Source organism: Micrasema longulum, unplaced genomic scaffold (assembly GCF_059751315.1).
Source record: "Micrasema longulum isolate JH-2025_06_02 unplaced genomic scaffold, ASM5975131v1 h1tg000904l, whole genome shotgun sequence".
NCBI classification, from domain to species: Eukaryota; Metazoa; Arthropoda; class Insecta; order Trichoptera; family Brachycentridae; genus Micrasema; species Micrasema longulum.
In genome coordinates this window covers 196,418-215,912 of record NW_028278095.1, presented here as the reverse complement: position 1 = coordinate 215,912, position 19,495 = coordinate 196,418, and the positions used below count along the sequence as shown (strand labels likewise).

Here is a 19,495-nt window from a genome sequence, read left to right as displayed (position 1 = left end):
TGATACCACGATAATAAGGCTCAAATTCCTGTGCGCAAGTATAAGGAACAGACGCAATCAATCAATTCTAGAGTATTAATATTATAGAAGATACATTTTAAATATTTTGCTTTTATTATTCATTCAATAATCCATTGTTCTCTTCCCGCATCTAATGGTGCATATGGCACTGCATTGGTGTACCAACCGCAGTGTATCTAGATCATCTTTTGTTGCATAAAAGTAAGATAATCAGTCTTACGCTTCAGGTGCCAGTCCCTAGACTGTGAAATATTATGTCGGAATCGAACCCGAGACCTCTTGCACGGTAGGCAAATTTGCTGACCAAAAGGTGGACAAAATAACATTTAAAAATAAAAAAAATATCAATCAGGTACTATTTAAAATATTCAGGATTTTAATATATTTTTAAAATTTTACGGCTTTATTTGTTTTTAGTTTAAAAAAATATTTTCCCGTCCTTATTTTAGGCACTTAAAGAACTTGTATATGAATTACTAATAAACTAGAATATGTACATATGTAAATGTAGGTAAAAGTATTAAAAGTAATCCCTTTATCGTTTAAATAGTCGTAAAGCTACACAAAAGAGTTTAATATCTAGGCAAACATTGGAGCGGTTTTATTTTCTGATAAATAAGTCTATTACAAACATGAAAAATATGATTTGAAAATTATTACAATATTCACCTTGCACGCCTTTGTAATTCATTATAAGGAACCCCATTCCTAGTAAGATCAGAATATTGTTAGCATTTGTAGAGGATATTAATACGTTTAAATCAAGATTGAAATGTCACTATCTAAATCTTTGAGTAGTTCTTTTCTCCTTCTTCTTTCCTTCCCATCCCTCTCCTCTCCTCTCTTCATAGTATAGTGTAAATTTTTAGTTCATTTTTGTTTTAAATATTTGTATAAATTACGAGATTCTGCATTGTAATTTTCTCAAACGGTACAGTTTGGGTAGGTAGGAAGAAATAACCTTAAGGCAATATGCCCGCCCTTATATGTAAAGCAATTGTATATTTATATAAATTGTTAAATCAATAAAGAAATATTTTAATTTTGCACTATGATTAATTTTTAAATTACGCATTTATCTTATGTTACATATGGCACATCACTAAAAATATTATACAATGGACTTAAACACTACAATGATTTACTGGGGGGCGATTACAATGGGAAGGTACCATAGATATCTCGAATTGTCTATAAAGTAAAATCGAATATGTCATATGAAAAAAAAAAAGATTATCCATGTGAAATAAATTTAGAAACATGTTCAATTATAGGTTACTGACGAAGTTACTTCAAATTTTCGTACATACACATTGTTGTAGAGAAAATTCGGTTTTACTTTATAGACAATAAGGAAATATTACGTTTTTTTTTACATTTTTAAAGTAATAAAAGTCTACGAAATACTGTTCAATTAAGAAAAAAATATTCTGCTAATTATTAGTTGCATAAAAAATAATTTTAAATTTGTAATTTTGAATTTTCCACAAAAACGGTCATTTCATTGGCCACACCCCTAATACGTTACAATTCTTGTTTATTTGTTCCTTGCCATTGAAATTTGTGTACAACAATATCACGAATCTTGACGTCACAACAACCAAGTCCAAACGCGTAACGTTTTCTATGAACGTATTATCATTGAATTTCTTTTTTACATTTAAGTATGAAAAAATTTCTCTACAATATCCATATTGATTTCGAAAATTCAATTAATTATTCCAAATCCATTTTAAAGATTTTTATCGGTATTCGTAGTATGTGATATTTCCCTGTAGAAGATATTATAACTCTGTTATCTTCCTATTGTAATCGTGACGTCACACGAAAAAATATTTGTATCGTATACAAATTTAAAATCAATATAAAAATGCACATGATGTCTATACCAACTACTCGAGACAGCACGATTATATCTTGTGATATGTAAGGAAAACCCTAAAGAATAAGAAAAAAACCTGAAATTTACTGCACTAAAAACGATTGACTTGTGAGTCATGAAAATGCACATTTTTAGCATTTATTACAAAACACATTTTTTACATGTCCGGGCAAAAAAGAATGCAGTTAAATGTGTGAAATAGAATCTTGTCGAGTGTTTTTGACTCGATAGCTTAAATAAGGTAAAAAATCCCATATAAAAACAAGAAAACATTAAAATATAAAAAATTGCCATTCATTTATCCAATTACCCAAATATTAAAATTTTTGAAGCATTTTAAACGAGTTTAGTGATGGAGTGGCTCCCAAAGCGTAAGTCTAATCACATATCTTCATGTAACAAATAAAGTAGAGATACACTGCATTAAGTGTATTTCATTTCATTTCATATCATTTAATTTAATTTAATTTCTTTTGTTTTATTTAATTTTATTTAAATTTATTATTTTTAAATTAATAATAATTAATCTTTACTAACCGAAATATAAGTATATAATGTGATCAATACAAAAAATAAAACAAAGTTATTCACGGTTAAATGGCGGACTTATTGTCTGTCACTGGCAATTTCTTACAACCTGACCAAAAACAAATAAAAAATAAAATAATATTAAAAATTACATTTTAAAAGTACAAAACAAATAAATAAAATTTTTAGAATACACTGACATAAAAACACTTTTTTTACATGTTAGGCCTTATCCACTCATAAATCCGCGCGGCTACCCACCTCCATGATCGCTTACTTATTTTACTCGCCACGAAAGGTGTCCCGCGATGGGGAAATGAAAACTGAAACTTGACGGATACCGTTGGCCAGCCATCTTTGTTGAATACATTGAAAAATTGTGTGGAAAATTATTGTAAAATATGACGAAAAAATTAAAAAGAAATGTCGAATGGTATCCGTCAAATTTGATTTTACATTTCGCCTTCGCGGGATACCTTTCGTGGCACGTAGCTTACTAATTCGCACCATTCGTCACGGGTGCCACAAGTAAAAAAAGCTGTAAATCGAGTTAAATATGAAATTTAATACAATTAGGAGTGCAGTACACTGTTCCAAATGGTTATAACTAAAAAGTTCATCAAAACCGCATACGAGTGCATAATGGCACTCTTAACATAATATTTATTTATTGTTATAATATGTTAAAATTTTAATGAGGAAGTTCAACCCTACAGGAAAATTGTATATAAAGAATGTGTTCTTAAGCGCTGTAAAAATTAGAATATTAAATTTTATTGTATTGCGAAGTTTTTTGAAAATGTATGAAAAAAATAATAAAAATTATTTTAATAAAATTTGAATTTGAATCGAGTTGTGGTCCTGTGGCTAGTGTCTCGGACTCACGGACCAATGGTCCGTGGTTCGAATCCCACTCTACTCCGACTTTATTTCCATTTTCTAATAGTGAGTTATTTACAACTCGTTGAAAATGGCCCTAAAAACTAAATATTTGGGTAAATCATGGGAACGGAAATATTTCTTTAAAAAAAAATGGTAAGTCAACTGATGATTTAGCATAACTCATCGATAAGAAGGGGAAGAGACCTTGAGACGTCACAAGCGAAGTAATTTCAAAAATACAAAACTGTAAAAAATCATAGCGCTGATAATACGATACTCGTACACAAAAAATATACATTTTTTCTAATTAGTTTAATAGTCTATCAACAAAAAAGGATATAAAATAACCACCGAACTTTCTAATGAAATGTGTTTTTTAATAAACAACTCTTGTTATTGAATATATATATATATGTATATTACAGTATAATTAAATATATAACAATGCACTCAATATAATAACTATTTTGAGTTCATTGTTTTTTATTGACCTGTGGTTAAAACTTGCGAATTTCAGAATCTTCATGTCGATTTCCTCAGTATGACGCATTTAGACTTGTGGCACTCTATTGTTCTTAAAATGTAACATGATTAGAATGATAGTTGTCAGGAAAAGTGACGACATAACTTTGTAGTAACGTCAGAGGAGTTATTTATATTGACACACGAAAAATCATTTGTATCTGGCGTGTTAATTTTTTTATTACAATGCTTGAAACATAAATAAACATTAATATATAAAATCAGCATTAAAACTAAAATAAACCTAATTATTAAAGACGTTCTTACAAGGTTACATCATTTTGCAAAAACGTTAGAGATGGGATAAATTGATCAATGTAAATTGACCGAATAAAAAAAAATATTCGTTTGATGTTCATGAAAAAGTATAAATGTATCATTTTTTAGTGAACAATTGTGTTAAACACACTATAATAGGCTTGTTTTTTCGTTTTTTTTTAATCAATTTTCGGAAACGGAGTTTCATGATTGCATGAAATAACCGATAAAATCGATTTGATCAGTGATCAGTAATTTCCCATCACTATTGAAATTAGTTTGACTTAGTTTGTTGTGGTAGAGTAAGATTTGAACCCCGGACCTTTGGCCCGTGAGTTCGCAATACTACCACGAGACCACAACCCGGTTTATTTAATATTATTAACAGAACCTACGACAAAAAAAACAGTAGAAATGTTTTGTAAAATAGATTTTTGTCTTTTAGCTTTTTTTAACATAATACCCATTAGATATTTGTAAGATCTTTTTAGTTTTTTCAGGACACCGATTTATTGAAATCAGGATCGTTTTCGGGCGAGGTTCTATTTTTATGATTTTACCTTTTAAAAATTATTTTTTCATTCGTTTTTTTATTGTTTCTAATTAATATTAATTTTCAACCTGCATACTTGAATAATTAACACAAAATTTAAATTACCTGAAAAGTTTTTAGGCCACTAAAAGTAGTACTCTAGGTATTCACAAAGTTTTATGACCTATAATTGGCCGGTTTAAGTGATCAATTTACACTCTGTGTGAAATCTAGGTATTCACTGGGCTTTATGACCTGTAATTGGACTTTTACGTGTTTAAAGGTACATATCTCCTAAATTCTTTTAGTAAAATAGCTGAAACCTGTATTGATGTGGATGTGATTCATTCGAACTATGTTATGCCATGTAAATGTATTGATTTGGACATTCCGTTAATCTTATCTTTTAAATATCCTTCATTTCTGCTGGTTAAAATTTTAAGAAACTCCTTAAGAACATTTGGATAGTATTCATAATATTATTGATAAATAAAGTGATTATTAAAAAACCTGAAAACGTCTCGTTACATCTCGAAACCAATGAATATCGATATAATAATATTAGTGATAAAAATATTTCCACATTGTTGTAAATAGATATTGTAATAATCGTGATAAAATTCAAACAAGTTGTGATGAAACGGAAATCGAACCTCGGACTGCTAGATCCGTATAATATTATTCACTACAATATCAGAGAAATGCAACCGGACTCAGATACAATTTTAATGACCATGGCAAATTTGATTATAAAATCCATTCACAAACATGTTGATTCGTGATTTAATTATTTCTTAAATTTTCACGGCCGTTCAAATGCATATTGAGTTTTTCTGGCACATCAACACTGACGATGGACTCTGCAATGCGATATAAAACGTCAGCAACGCCACACGGCATAGCTACCCAGAAAAACTCAATCAGCATATTGATTCGTAGAGTTACCTTTAGATTTCATAATAGCACAATCGCCTAGCGCTCTATGAAGGAATTGCATCTTTCCATAATACAAAATAAAATCACATTTTCAGCTGAGTAATAGTAAAACAGTACAACATTATGTATAATCTATGTAATTTATGCACTTATAAAAACTTTTCGCTTCCTATAGTATTCGAACCCGTTGAAAAAAATGCCTTTCACTTATTTAAAACTGTACAATTGATAACCGGTTGATTCAGTTTTACGTTAATATTAGAAATAGGTACTTACACTAACGAAAATAGAATCGACTGAATCAAAAGTCCTTTCATAACACTTTTATATCAAACGTAATACCGGAAAAAAAACCATAAAGGAAGTCTTTGTTGATCTTTCGTTCAAGCGAAAATAAAAGGTTTATTCGAGTCAGATTTATGTTTTATGAATGTTAGATTCGTTTTGCTATAAATACAAGAATTCTATGAAATGTGGCCAATGTGGGTATATTTAAGAATCTAAGTTGTTACGCGAGTAATGGCATGAAGTGTGATGTTCGCATTTAAACCTGAAAAGTAATATAAAGGGTTCGGGTTGTGGTCCTGCGGTGAGTGTCTCGGACTAACAGATCAAAGGCCCGTAGTTCGAATCCCACTTTACCCCAACTTGATTTCCATTTTCTAATAGTGAGTCATTTAAAACTCATTACAAATGGCCCTAAAATGAAACGTTTGGGTAAATCATATGAACGCAAATAAGTATTTATTAATAAAAAAAAATGCAAGTACCGATTTTCTTCACAGCGCTCCGCAGTGCTGGCAACTGATAAACGCTGAACAATTGACAGAAAAAGTAGTGATATATAATTAGAAAACTGTTAAAATAGTTCATGCAAATGAAATAAATTTGAAACAATAAATATAGAAATTACAAGGCAAGATTTACCTACACGCCTCGTCAAAAAACTATCAAAAAGGAAATTTAATTGATTTGGATTTACTTATAAATAATAATCAATAAAATATTAGGTACGATATATTTACAAATATAAATACTGAAAAACATGATACATTTTATTGTTTATTTATAAAAATGTTGTAAATGAAACAAAATCGATAAATATGAAAATCACTGAAATGCATGACTGTTTCACGTCATAATATCGTCGCTTCAGCTCGTTTTTCAAATCTACTGAAATAGAGCTTTTAAGTTTTTTTTACTAAATATTTATAAATAACGATCCCTTAAACAATTTTAAAAACATTTTTTTTTTTCATTTGAATTTTATAAATAAAGGCTTTCTCAGAACTCCTGTACGCTTAACTCAATTTCGTTAAAAATTGTATGTTGGACAAAAACAAACTAAAGCCACGATATATATGTTAAAATCCATTATAAATATTTTAAAAGTAAATATGTTTAGTTAAAATGACAATAATCATAGTTATAATAGTAATAATAATAATAATAGTTTTGATCAAATAAATCAAAAATCGATATCCCATCCTGATGTTTCATCCGGCGGCAGTTTATCTTTAGGGTATTTCTCAAAGTTGTTCAAATCTGTTGGGCTTGTTATCGGCCTTACAAGTGGGGCTTGCATTGTTCTATTTCTAAGTTTGTCCCAGTCAAATCCCAAAAACCATCTGTAAAATGAAGATTACACAAAAATAATAGACGAATGTCAAAAGTGTTTTCGCTTGGAGCATAATTTGATCATTTTAAGCGATAGTAAGTAATGTAATGCGAAGAATGGGTATGTGCATAATGAGGTCATTTCAATTCCTACGATATGTGACTTAAATAAATTTATAATTTTATATATTTATAAATATACTTTCTTTTTCTATATCAACAACTTATCTACCCTCATTTGTGTAAAGGCATTCCTTTATAAAGTTATGAGTAAAGTAAGATTCCTGTTCCGTCCCACCATCGGACCTATTTGCCTAGTGTGAACATAGATTCGGACGACAGGACAGTGAACCGAGGCATTGTCCCAGAGATAGACGGGCAAGCTATCTCCGCAGGACATGTATTACATCCATCACCGCGCGCGGTCGCATTGTCTTGTGAACGTACACGGACAGGGCAGTAGGACAATAGCCACTTGCTCCGCGTGTGCGTGTCGTTCCCGCGCATTTTTTTGGAATCCGGAAGAAATTACAAAATTAATATGTAAATATAGCGAGCACGACTGCTTATGGCGCATCGATTGTCCAACTTATAGGGACGAACAATGCAGAGAAAACGCGGCGGAGGCAATTTTAGCTGCTATAAAAATCCACAGATTTTTTTTTTTTATTATTTTATTCGTCCTCTCAACTATCGTAATAAACCTCGAAACACGCGTCTTAATGTATTCATTTTTGCACCGTTCTGCGTTTGAGCTATGGTCTTGTTATATTGTCTCACTGTCCTGTCCTGGGAGGTTCAGGCCAGCGGTTCCCATTCAGTTTTGGTTATGAAACCCTAATAGATCTATCTTTTTTTGGCGGGACCCCATCTCGACAATAAAAAGTAAATTGACAAAAATTATATTTTTAACATATTATTGTTTGCATGTTGTACCTAATGTTTGACTTGAAAAGAAATACGATATTTTGAATTAAAAATCTTAACGGCACGTATTTAATGTAAAAACTTGAGAAAAATTTTATTTTTATTTTTTGGTTTCTCACCGGGAATCGAAATCGGAACCTTCCGCGTGTGAGTCGAGCGTCTTGACCACTACACGACAGAGGCCGCCTCTAAACGCCTTCGTCAATAATGGACGTCTAAAAATCGTTTATGAAAACTATTCTCGAGTTTTTATCGTTTGTAATGTTTTTAAAATATAAATAAAATATTTATTTACATCTTTTGATTTATTTTGTAAATTATTTTTTTTTCTTTGAATTTTACAATAGGTATACATAAGTTACGTATACTAAAAACACTATTACATTAACAATTAAATCCGCAAAGGCAAGGCCCTGAGTGTGGGCATACATTTTATTTTAAATTTAAATAAAGGCCACTGGAAGAATACGATAGATATAAAAAAGAAAAATGATAAAATTAGAACACATTTTTTTGACAATAAAAATGATAAAAATATAATAAAAGGTTGTATGGGTTAGGACACAATTTTACATAAAATACTTACTTATGATTTTTAATATCCTTGATGCCATTTTTCGCGTACCCCAATCTTTCAACTGGAACTGGTCTACATAATTTCTTTATCAACAACTGCGCTACTTTGGGAAGCTTGGGATTGAAGTCAATGGCGTCGATTCCTCTGAGGATCAGGTTATATGTCTTCATATGGTTCGTCCCCCGGAATGGAGGTTTTCCCACCAGCAACTCGTGGACGAATATTCCCAGAGCCCAATAGTCTACCGCTTTGTCGTGACCCTTATTCAATATGATTTCGGGTGCCACATATTCCGGAGTTCCGGCGAAAGTGTAGGACTTGGAGCCGAGGGAAAGGAATTTGGCGTAGCCGAAATCAACCTAAATAAAGATAAAATAATATTAAATAATACACAAAAAAGGCATTTATGATGGTTCCCGCAATAAAATTTAAAACTTCGATTAATAAAGAAAAAAACAAGTTTATCATTCATAAAAAATACATTGTAGTAATGTGATAATTACAAATTTTTTATCGTCAACTATTATTCAAATAATTCAAAAGTTAAAACGTGCTCATGGTTTTATGATAAGAATTATTATTTTTCCTATAAAGTTCAGTTATATATTTAGACAGTATAATGGCCAGCGCGTTAGCCTGCTTTACGAAATTATCGGGTTTAATTTCCGACATAGTTGATATGAAATATTTATTTAAAATGTGGTTTTACTGGAATATTTTATAGTACCTGGACTGGCGCCTGAAGTGTAAGATTTATTTCACTTTTATTTTTTATGGTTCACAAACAATAAAAAATACATACGACATAGAGGTCAACATTGATACCTGAGCACTCCAATGTATGAGAGTAATAATTTTATTGTCTTTGAATTTCCTAGAGTAAGATTGATAATATTACCTTCATGACATAAAAATTATCAGGATACGCGGCGGTTGGTGCGGAAAGAGAATGGCACGGCTTTTGTTACCTTTTTTCAGATTTATTTGCCACATTTATCGAATTATTTGTAAGGTATTTAAAATAAAAGATTTTTTTAAAATTAATTATATTTTTATTTTTTTATACTTTTTGACGCTTCTTTTTATAGGAAATTATCAAACCAAGGTTAGGTTAGGAAAAACCTTATTAGGATATTATCAAACAAAACCGATCAAGGTTTGATAATGTCCCTAATAAGACGAAACGCGTAACATTGTATGCTCTTGTATATATTTAAAAAAATGAAAGTAAAATTAAATCCAATAATACTATTTTATTGTGGATACTTTAACAATAATTTAAATAGAATAAACGGCATTCACAACAAACATAAATCGAAGTTGTTTTTTTGTATGTTCAAAAGGTTTTTATAAACCAATATAATTTCTTATTCACACTTAACGGTGCATTGTGGCAATTGCAGCGTTTCTCGATCATTTGTTTATTGTTTGCTATGTATTCTCTTTTCTTTATACATATGTCTTTAAGTATATGCATTATAACCTGTACATCTGTTTGCGTTCTAAATAAATAAATAATTTGTTTAATGCGAAATACATAAAATATGTGAAATACGTCAGTGTGCTAAATCTTATTTTTTACCACAACATATCGGTTCCTTAGAACACAGGCATCGCCCATATAGGAACTGATCGATCCATACAATTATTCTGTGATACGACGCTGCTTCGCTTATTTTTACTGACTTACACTTGATGAATAAGTAGAATATTGGATTATCTTGCCTTTCTAATTAAAAAAATAAATAATGTAATGAATATAAATAAATACAAGTCTAGGTATTTATTTATTGTAGAAATTTAAATAATAATTTAACGAATCATGCTTGGTGTGTGCATAGATTATCATCATAATTTCCATAGGAATAGCCGCACCCTGAGGCACTCCAATTGCAAGCAAGTATCTTGATCATTTTTGTCACATGGGTGATCAGTCTTACGCTTTAGGTGGCAGAAGTATGAAACATTGCAGTGTAAAACCACCTTCAATAAAAATGTTTACGAAGATTTTGCAATCTAAAAAATAATTTTAGCTCTTTACCAGTTTGACATATCCAGCGGAATCCAGCATGAGATTCTCTGGCTTGAGATCTCTGTATATAATATCCAGACTATGAAGGTGTTCTATGGCTTCCACAACACAAGCAGTCATGAATCGGGATGTTTGTTCGTTGAAGTTCCGCTTTTTCTGCAGGATGGTCCACACGTCACCGCCTAGGACAGGTTCCATCAGGAAATAGAGGTATTTATTATCCTTGTACGTCTTAAATAGTCTGAAAGAACAACACGTAATGTGGTTTGTACATATATATATACAAGATAGTAAGCAAACTTTAGAAAGATCGTTCATCATTAAAAACATAACATGAAATTCGTACAATGGTGGGTTTTGCCATATAAACAAATTCAGCTAACGACAGTTTAGTCATATTAATATTTATACCTAAACACCGTGAATATTATTCGTGTTTTCATATACACATATTAATATATTATATCCCTGCATGTTTAAAAATGAACAAAGAACTAAATTGTTCCTTGGCTATGTGCTTCGTAGATTACGAAAGATCGTTTGATAGTCCGCATGGGCCTACACTCATTACAAAATACTAGGAGCATATAAGTATGGTGCCTATAAAATGAATCGAACTTATTAAAGCCAGCTTAAAATAAACGATATTATCACACATCGGTTTGAGGTCACCACCGGAGTTTGTCAAGGTTACGTTCTTGCACATTTCCTTTTTATAAAAAAGTGAAATTTTATAAAAAAATAACAGAAAGTGAAATTTTCATTTTAATTAAATAAAATTTTAATTCTTCTGTTTATTTTAATATATTACAACAGAGATGAAGAACATTTAAGATAAGGTAATATATAAGGTAAATAAGGCTAGGCATCTACAGGGCTTATGACCTGTCAATGGCTGGTTTAAGTGGCCACTTTACACACTGTGTAACATTCACCATTCTGACCATATTTGAACATATATATTCCTTCAATTATTTAATCTGTTGAAGTTTGTGAAGTTAAAGAGCTGAAACCTTTATTTATGCGGGTGAGAAATCTCAAGTAGATTTGTATAGATAAAAAAAAACATGAAATAAAATTGATAAAAAAAACATTGATAAAAATAAAATAAATGAAAAAGTGATATGGCATTCTATTCTCACTTCTTACCCTTATGGGTAAACGCTGTTATGGTTTTTATTGTTTGTTATAAAAAAGTTTAGTGCTGAGAAAGTAAACGTAATGTGTACTTTGAAACATGAATAGGGAAATTCGGCCTCCGTGGTTTAGTGGTCAAGACGCTTGACTCACGCACGGAAGGTTCCGGGTTCGATTCCCGATGAGAACACAAAAATTAAAAGTGTGATTTTTCTCAAGCCTGGGTGCTCTGTGATGTAATTCACCACTGTAATTAGGCCTCCTGGCCTGTTGTGGTGCAAAAAAAATGTTTAAAAAAATGTTTAAAAATGTTAAATAGTACTTTTTTTACATTTTTAAAGTTATAATGGTCTATGAAATACTGTCCAGTAAAAATTTTTTTTGTTAATTATAAGTAGCATACAAAATATTTATAAATTTGTAATTTTGAATTCCCGCAAAAACGGTCATTCCATTGGCCACGCCCCTAATACGTCACGATTAATGTTTATTGGTTCCTGACCATTCAAATTTGTTTAGAACATTGTCATGAATCTTGAGGTCACAACTATCAAGGCCAAACATGTCACGTTTTTCTGGTGGCGTATTAAAAAAAAATAATCCCGAATGAAAAATATTCGCTTTGATTTTGAAAATACAATGAATTATTCTAAATCCATTTCATACATTTTTATCAGTATTCGTAGTATGTGATATTTCCCTATTAGTATGAAAATACATTTAAAATCAATATAATCTATGCATCTGGCTATCTGGGACCGTATTACAATCGGAAGTTAACATTTATCTTAAATTTTATCTATAAATGAAAATGAAGTTTTCTATATGAAAAATATAATATGTAAACATTTTTTTTCTAAACGTGTTAAATTATAGATTATCGACGAAGATACTTTAAATTTTCATACAAAAATACATATTTTCGTACATAAATATATATATATAAAATGTTACATTATACCGTCTCAATACGTATAGGTAACGTAGAGTAAGCTAAAGCCATCACAGTACTAACACAGATATAAAGTTTGTATACAGCGTGTTACTTTTCGGTAATTACATGTATTTAATTGACGTCAGGCAAACGCAATACAGAGACTAATCTCCTCTTGATTTCGTTTTGCAGGATTTTCACCTAAGAGTAGCCCCTGAATAAATTTGAAATAAATACAAAATAATATAATAAATGTTAATCTACCCTAATTTTACCGTGCCGTATGGATTTGGACGATTCGTGTTAATTGGGCCAAAGTGTTCACACTATTGTGGCTTTTGAAACCCTTTAGAGACTCACTATTACTTGGCCAGCGGAGTGTACCAGAATTCAGTTACCTATACCGATGAAGATAGCGTTTATAATTGCAGCCCTGAGATGGTTTAACATTTTTTATACAGCAATCCCATTACTATAGCTAAGAATAAAACGATAATTTAAACTAAAGGCTATTGACATACTTGCACACAAATGGACTATTGCATCTAATCATGATGCTCTTCTCATTGAATGCGTGCTCTTGTTGCATCTGTTGTACCACGTCTACTTTTTTGAGACACTTGAGAGCGAAGGTCTTACTCTTGTCCTTGGTGTACTGGACAAGCTCCACTCGACCGAATCCTCCCACTCCCAGTGTACCCACAATTTCAAGGTCTTCCAATTTTATGCTGTCGTATTCTGAACAAAAATACAATGTTAGAGGTCGTCAAATATGAATATTCTAATCATGCAATTCAAGATCTATATTTTACATAATGGTGGATAAAGCTAGAATCGTATGTTGAAATTGACTTTAAAACAGGCTGTTAGATTATTATATCTTCTGTGCCTACCCCTACGGGAAAGTGACGTAATGATAGTACGAGTTGTAGTAAGTATTTTTTTCATAATAGCTTTTGAACGTAATATAATTTACCTGGTGAAAATACCGGTGGTTTTCTGCTAACATTTGAAGATCGCGGATCTGGGTATGATTTTCCTTTTAACTTGTCAATATTTCCCAAGAATTCATTAAATGGTCTGAAAAATTAACAACTATACAATATTTTGCACTACATTATATTGAACTTTTCATCCATTATACAAAAAATGGAGTTTAAATATTAAGCATAGAGATTTTGTGATCTTGGTATACTAAGACAGCACGACTGAAATTGAAGAGGATTCATAACTTGTGATATTTTTCTAGGTTGTTGCGTCGTGTATCATTTTTCCTTCTTGCCGACGTTCCGAACATCGTAAGTGTCCATCATCTGGATTGATGTCGCAAAAAGGACAAATAATACACGCCATAACAACCCAGAAAAACATAATAAGTATATGGAAGGTTGTGAAAACCTACAAACTTTAATCAGGATACACGGCGACTTATTAATGAACATACAATACTAGATAATGTGCATTGTCTAATGTCAACTCACATTCTATCCAAAGTAAGGCACTCTACTCCTGGTGCCTTGGCTGTTACTGTGGCAAGTCTGCGATCCTCGTGCAGAAGAGCTTGTTCCCCGAAGTAATCTCCCCGAGATATCTCTTTGACGAATTCTTCAGGTCCACCATCCGGCGGCCTCTTTGTGATGGATACTGTTCCACCACGGATAATATAGAACTTATCTCCTCTGTCTCCTTGGCGTACTATCATGGTGCCGGCCAGGAAGAATTCCTAAAAAAGTTAAACGAATAGTGACATGGCCGCCGAACGTTTTTTAGTTATTTTTGTTCGTTCAGCGTATTTTAACATCTCATTTTTTCATTACTAGTAATTTTGTAAAGTATAAATGTTATTCAGTGTTTATATATATATATATACATACGCGCTTGAGGAGATCTGATATTTTGAGAAGATCATTTGGGTGGATTCCCTCTAAGATAGGAACTCCAGACAGGAATTTTAAATTGTCTTCTTGTTCCTGTTTTCCACTCCTTAACATAATTTTTTTGAAGACGTTTCTTTGCAAAACCCACACTTTTGCTTTGGTAGTTGCTAGAATTGAAAATAATAATGAATTGAATGATTAAATTTACAAGAACGACATTAGTTATTACTTATGAGATAAACAGCAAAAATTGATCACATTAACTTAAATCTACGTAATTAAAAATACAGAACAATATAAACATTACCTTGAACTGATGCAAATCTTTTAGCCTTATAAAGGATTGCTAGTTCTCCGAAGGCTACACCGGGTCCAAATTTCTTGACTGTTTTTTCATCCTTAATAACCTCGAAGCTTCCTTCTGCTGAAACGAAAAGATGTGATCCTTGTTCCCCCTCCTTAATAATGAGGTTTCCCGCCTCGTACTCTTGAGAGCTCATGGCTTCAACAACAGAGTTAAGCCTTTCATCGTCCATTAGATTTTTAATGAAGTCATTCCCATTTAAAGCTTTTTTAATTAGGGCTATTGATCTGAAAATACAAAGAAAATTATGAGATTATGTGTTTCTTACAATTTTCTTTTTTCGTAAGTAAAGATGATAACTTACTTTTCATCTTTGTCATATTTTTGATATTTTATGTCTGTAATTGCTTGAGTAGAATCTTCTTCTTCTTTTGATGTAATGACTCCTCTTTTTCTAACATTTTCCCTTTTATTTTTAGTTTCTGCTTCAACTATATCTGAAATTCCAACAATGTCCTTTTCGTTCTTCGATTTATTACTGGAAGATTTTTTAGATTCGGTGCTATTAGATACATTTGAAGATATTTTATTTTCATTAATATTTACGTCAACTCTTTCAGTATTGATAGAACTAATGGACGTGCTCGGGAAAGGTTCGATTGGCTGAAATGAAAATGGAATAAACTGAAAATTATGAAATTTTTAAATGTAGTTTAAATGTAGTAGAAAGGATTAAACATACTTTCTGTGTTTAACCAACTAGGCACGTTCAAAGTAATGTTTTGCGACATATTTAAAGGCGTAAACTTTGAATATGAAATATTTAACACATAAAAAGGAAATTATTTTCGAAATAAATATATTATGTTGACAAATATAATAATGTATTTTTGTTTAATACTAAAAACTAAAGTTAAATAGGTTAATAATTAAAAAATGAAATATTCATCGCTACACGATGTTAAATTAAAAATTAATCAATTTAAAGGTTACAACGTGTACTCAAAGAAAAACTTTTTTTGTATTTTTGTTTCCTTTCGAGATATAAAAAGCCGCAAAAATCGAGAGGTAGGTACAGTGAATTAGTTTTCAATATAATTTAAGTAACAAAAATATTTTTTAATTGACAATATTACAGTTTAAGGTTTTTTCCTATTGTATTTGAAAAACAATTTATTTTGTGGATTATTTGAACAGGTTTATATAATAATGTCTGTACCTATGTTAATTTATGAATCTTTACTAGTATTTTGGCCGTTATCATTATTGTTTTGCGAGAGTCAATGGAAAAACAAAAATAAAAAACATTTTGCTTAATTTTTTGTATTAAAAACTTTCCAACTTTGTTGAAGAAAAAGTTAAAAACTGGAATATCGAACATACTTGAATATCTATTACTAAATGCGTAATTAAATTTTTAAATTTATTTTTCTTTATAAAAATGCATAGATACCTAAATTGCCTACGATAAATTATAATTAGAGAAAATCAGAAAGGGCATACATATTTATTTCGTACAAAATAAAATGGTATATGTTAAGTCATTATTTTTTTGTAAAAAAGATGGAAACCCATTTTAGCCCATTTTCAATGGCTGTGTTAGAAAATAAGAAACAAGTGGTGGAACGTGGTTCGAGCGCTACAGGGCTGTAGCCAGGGGTATGCCAGGGCAGACCTGCCTGCCATAGAAGATTTTGAGCCAGCGCTAGCCACTAGCCAGAACTTGCTCCTTAGCAAAATATTGCTACAAGAAACATTTTTATTCTTTTTATGAAAATAATCGAATGTATACGACGATTTTAAGCGTCATAGATAGGTTTCAATAGGTTTTCAATTTTACTATATCATGGTATACCTACCAGGTTATAATATTATTGTTAATGTTTTCAATCTTCATCAATTAAATTATATCAATAAATAAGTGGGTAATGAGCCATTGTTCAAACATGAAACACGCTTAATCAATAACAATTACATTCGATCGGTATTATTATTTCTTGTACGTCAGTCACAATGATTCGGCAGGGCCTATCTACATACCTTCTAACTTGTGAGGTCCATAGGTTAAATGTGTTGTTACATTGAGATACGGAATGTCAAATCACAATACCTAATATCAATTTCTCAACTTACATACGGAACGATATAATTCGACATTGTTTATTCGTGATATTAAATTATTGATTTTTATTAAATAAGTTGATGTTTTTACTTACTCTTATTGTGGGGCGTTTTGCGCCATTTTCTACCACTCCATCTTTTGGAACTTGCGACAAGTTAAACCCCCCTTTGGTAGCAAACTTGAAAGGAGGGCAAAAACGCATTTTGGAATATTTTGATCGCGATAAATTTTAAAATTAATTCACTCGCACTGCCTCACTTAGAACAACACAAACGAAAAAACATCATTTTAATAATTATTTCGGTCGTCACATATGAAAACTGTACATTTATTTTTATTTTCGAATGAAATGACTACGTATTCTGAGGAATTAAGCCACAGAGAAACTTGCGGTGTGTTAAAAGTTGTAATTTTAAACCTACTGATTGCCGACTTAGCCGATTTTCCAGTGTTTCAGATACCTAGTCGTGTTGACTTATCATGCCAGGTGTGTTTAAATACAAGTTGAATGTACGAACTGCTGTCATTCATAGACCTGAGCTCTGATTGTTGCCTTATCAAGAAATCCTTCAGTTCTCGTTTGTGAGGTGTGAATAAATTATATTCATTCAGTTAGTAAATACACAGGTATGTCTCGAAAGACTTGTAATAGTGGCATTGTCTTTACTGTTTTTGTTGGAGAATTTTCAAGAACAAACATTAAACATTTCCCGCCGACTGTTGAGTATGAAATTAGCAAAAACTACTACGCAAAGTTTTATTCAGCAATCAGTATAATACTGAATTTATTACCTCCATGGAAAACGCAAATGTTAACAATTATTATTTTCTCACATGAAATTCTTATTTATTTATTTTTTTGTCACATTTAATGTTATATCTTTTGCATAATTTATGAAAACTTAATTAGTCTTATGTTAAAAAATTGTTGTTTTTAATACTTATTATGTATGACTGTATGTTTTCTGAATAAAATAAAATAAAATAAATATTTATAGGTAGTCAGTGAGTTCATTCAGCATTATTATTATCCATTTTACACAGGTTTTATGTTCACTATTTCATTTTCAGTACCTGGAACTGAAATACCAAAAAAAAAATTAAAAAAGGAAAATAACTGCGTCGTTTGTTTATGTTTTTTATGTACACTGTGGTGTGTTTAGAATTATGTACGTACATAAATAGATACACAAAGTGCTGACAAATAATATCATACACACGATAGAAAAATGTAAAATCTGCGATAAAATGTTTCTTTAAACCCGTTTTTCAAAAATTGCCTTCATTATTATTTTTTAGAATTTCCTTACTTCTCAGAGTTTTAAATTTTTTAATTTTGTCACCATATGTTGCCAAGAGGCCCGATAGTGTTAAATAATATTCAATAATTAATAAAATGGTTCGCCAGTTTGCCTACACGCATGGTTCCGGGTTTGATTCCGGATAAGGTAGAAATTAACATTGAAGGTAGAATGGTGAATATTACATAGTGTGTAAAATAATCACTGAAACTAGACAGTAACCGGTTACAATCTAAAAATCTTACGTCTTACGATTTAGGTTCCAGTCCAGAGACAGTGAAATACTCAAGTGTAGAAACTGTTAAAACCGATATTCACGTCCACTTTAACAGGAATCGAACCTAGGACCTCAAACATGGTAGGCGAACGCGCTAACCACTGCAACTGTCCTACTGTGGTATACTCCAAAACCATAAAATATTTTGGGCTTGAAATAGAAGAAACGTAAGATGGGACACTCATATTAAACACACGGCTAATAAACACTCAAAGTATTTCTTTAAGACTATTAGAAACAGCATAAGCAATAATGATATGAAAAAAAAGTACCGTGCACTTTGGCAATCTCATTTAGGATATGGTCTGATAGGGTGGGGATCCGCTGCAGCTACACATCTTAAACAAATTATCAAAGTACAAATAGGAATCATAAAAGTTTAACGGGAATATTTAGAGCAAGTGTGCGAAGATTTTAACTGCGCCTCTTATGTGGAGCTGAAGAAGGCTGCAGAAAATAGAGACCAATGGAGGACGAGATGCAGGACTTTGCTGCAAAACAATCCCCAGGATTGAGACTGCAAAGAAGAAAAAGTTATTCTCAAGGTATCAATAAGAACCCCATCAACAGAAATCTTGAAAGCCTTTGATGTACTTGAGATATGCTTAAGATACGCTTAAATTATTCAGACAGATTTAAAGGTGGACATTGTCATTTTCCTGCTCAGGGACATTAATATAATATTACAAAGGCAAGATATAATATCATTGTCAACATTCCTCCCTTCAACACAACATTAATTTCAACAAAGGTGTAAGGATTGTTTTTCTGCCCAGTTACTTAATATGCTTCCACATAAAATCAAGTTGACTGATAACAAACAATATTT

The 19,495-nt window shown here is 31.2% G+C and overlaps 1 protein-coding gene across 1 annotated transcript; it reads right to left on the bottom strand.

The window, feature by feature from the left end:
* Positions 1-597: 597 nt before the first annotated feature.
* On the bottom strand, positions 598-19,495 carry LOC148278247 (cGMP-dependent protein kinase, isozyme 1-like). The gene is made up of 10 exons (XM_088231702.1): positions 17,183-19,495; positions 15,331-15,629; positions 14,970-15,253; positions 14,660-14,829; positions 14,267-14,508; positions 13,762-13,865; positions 13,307-13,523; positions 10,724-10,955; positions 8,692-9,041; positions 598-7,189 (listed from the first exon to the last, which is right to left on the bottom strand). Exons 1-10 carry the CDS (start codon positions 17,288-17,290, stop codon positions 7,030-7,032), a joined length of 2,166 nt encoding a protein of 721 aa, XP_088087828.1. The 5' UTR covers positions 17,291-19,495; the 3' UTR covers positions 598-7,029.

Bases quoted from the DNA above. Each gene is read 5' to 3' on its own strand.
- LOC148278247 (XM_088231702.1), bottom strand. From the start codon at position 17,290: ATGCGTTTTTGCCCTCCTTTCAAGTTTGCTACCAAAGGGGGGTTTAAC. The intron at 15,254-15,330 runs GTAAGTTATCAT...TTGTATTTTCAG, and splicing joins AAATATGACAAAGATGAAAA to ATCAATAGCCCTAATTAAAA. The intron at 14,509-14,659 runs GTATGTATATAT...TAACTTTTTTAG, and splicing joins TATCAGATCTCCTCAAGCGC to GAATTCTTCCTGGCCGGCAC.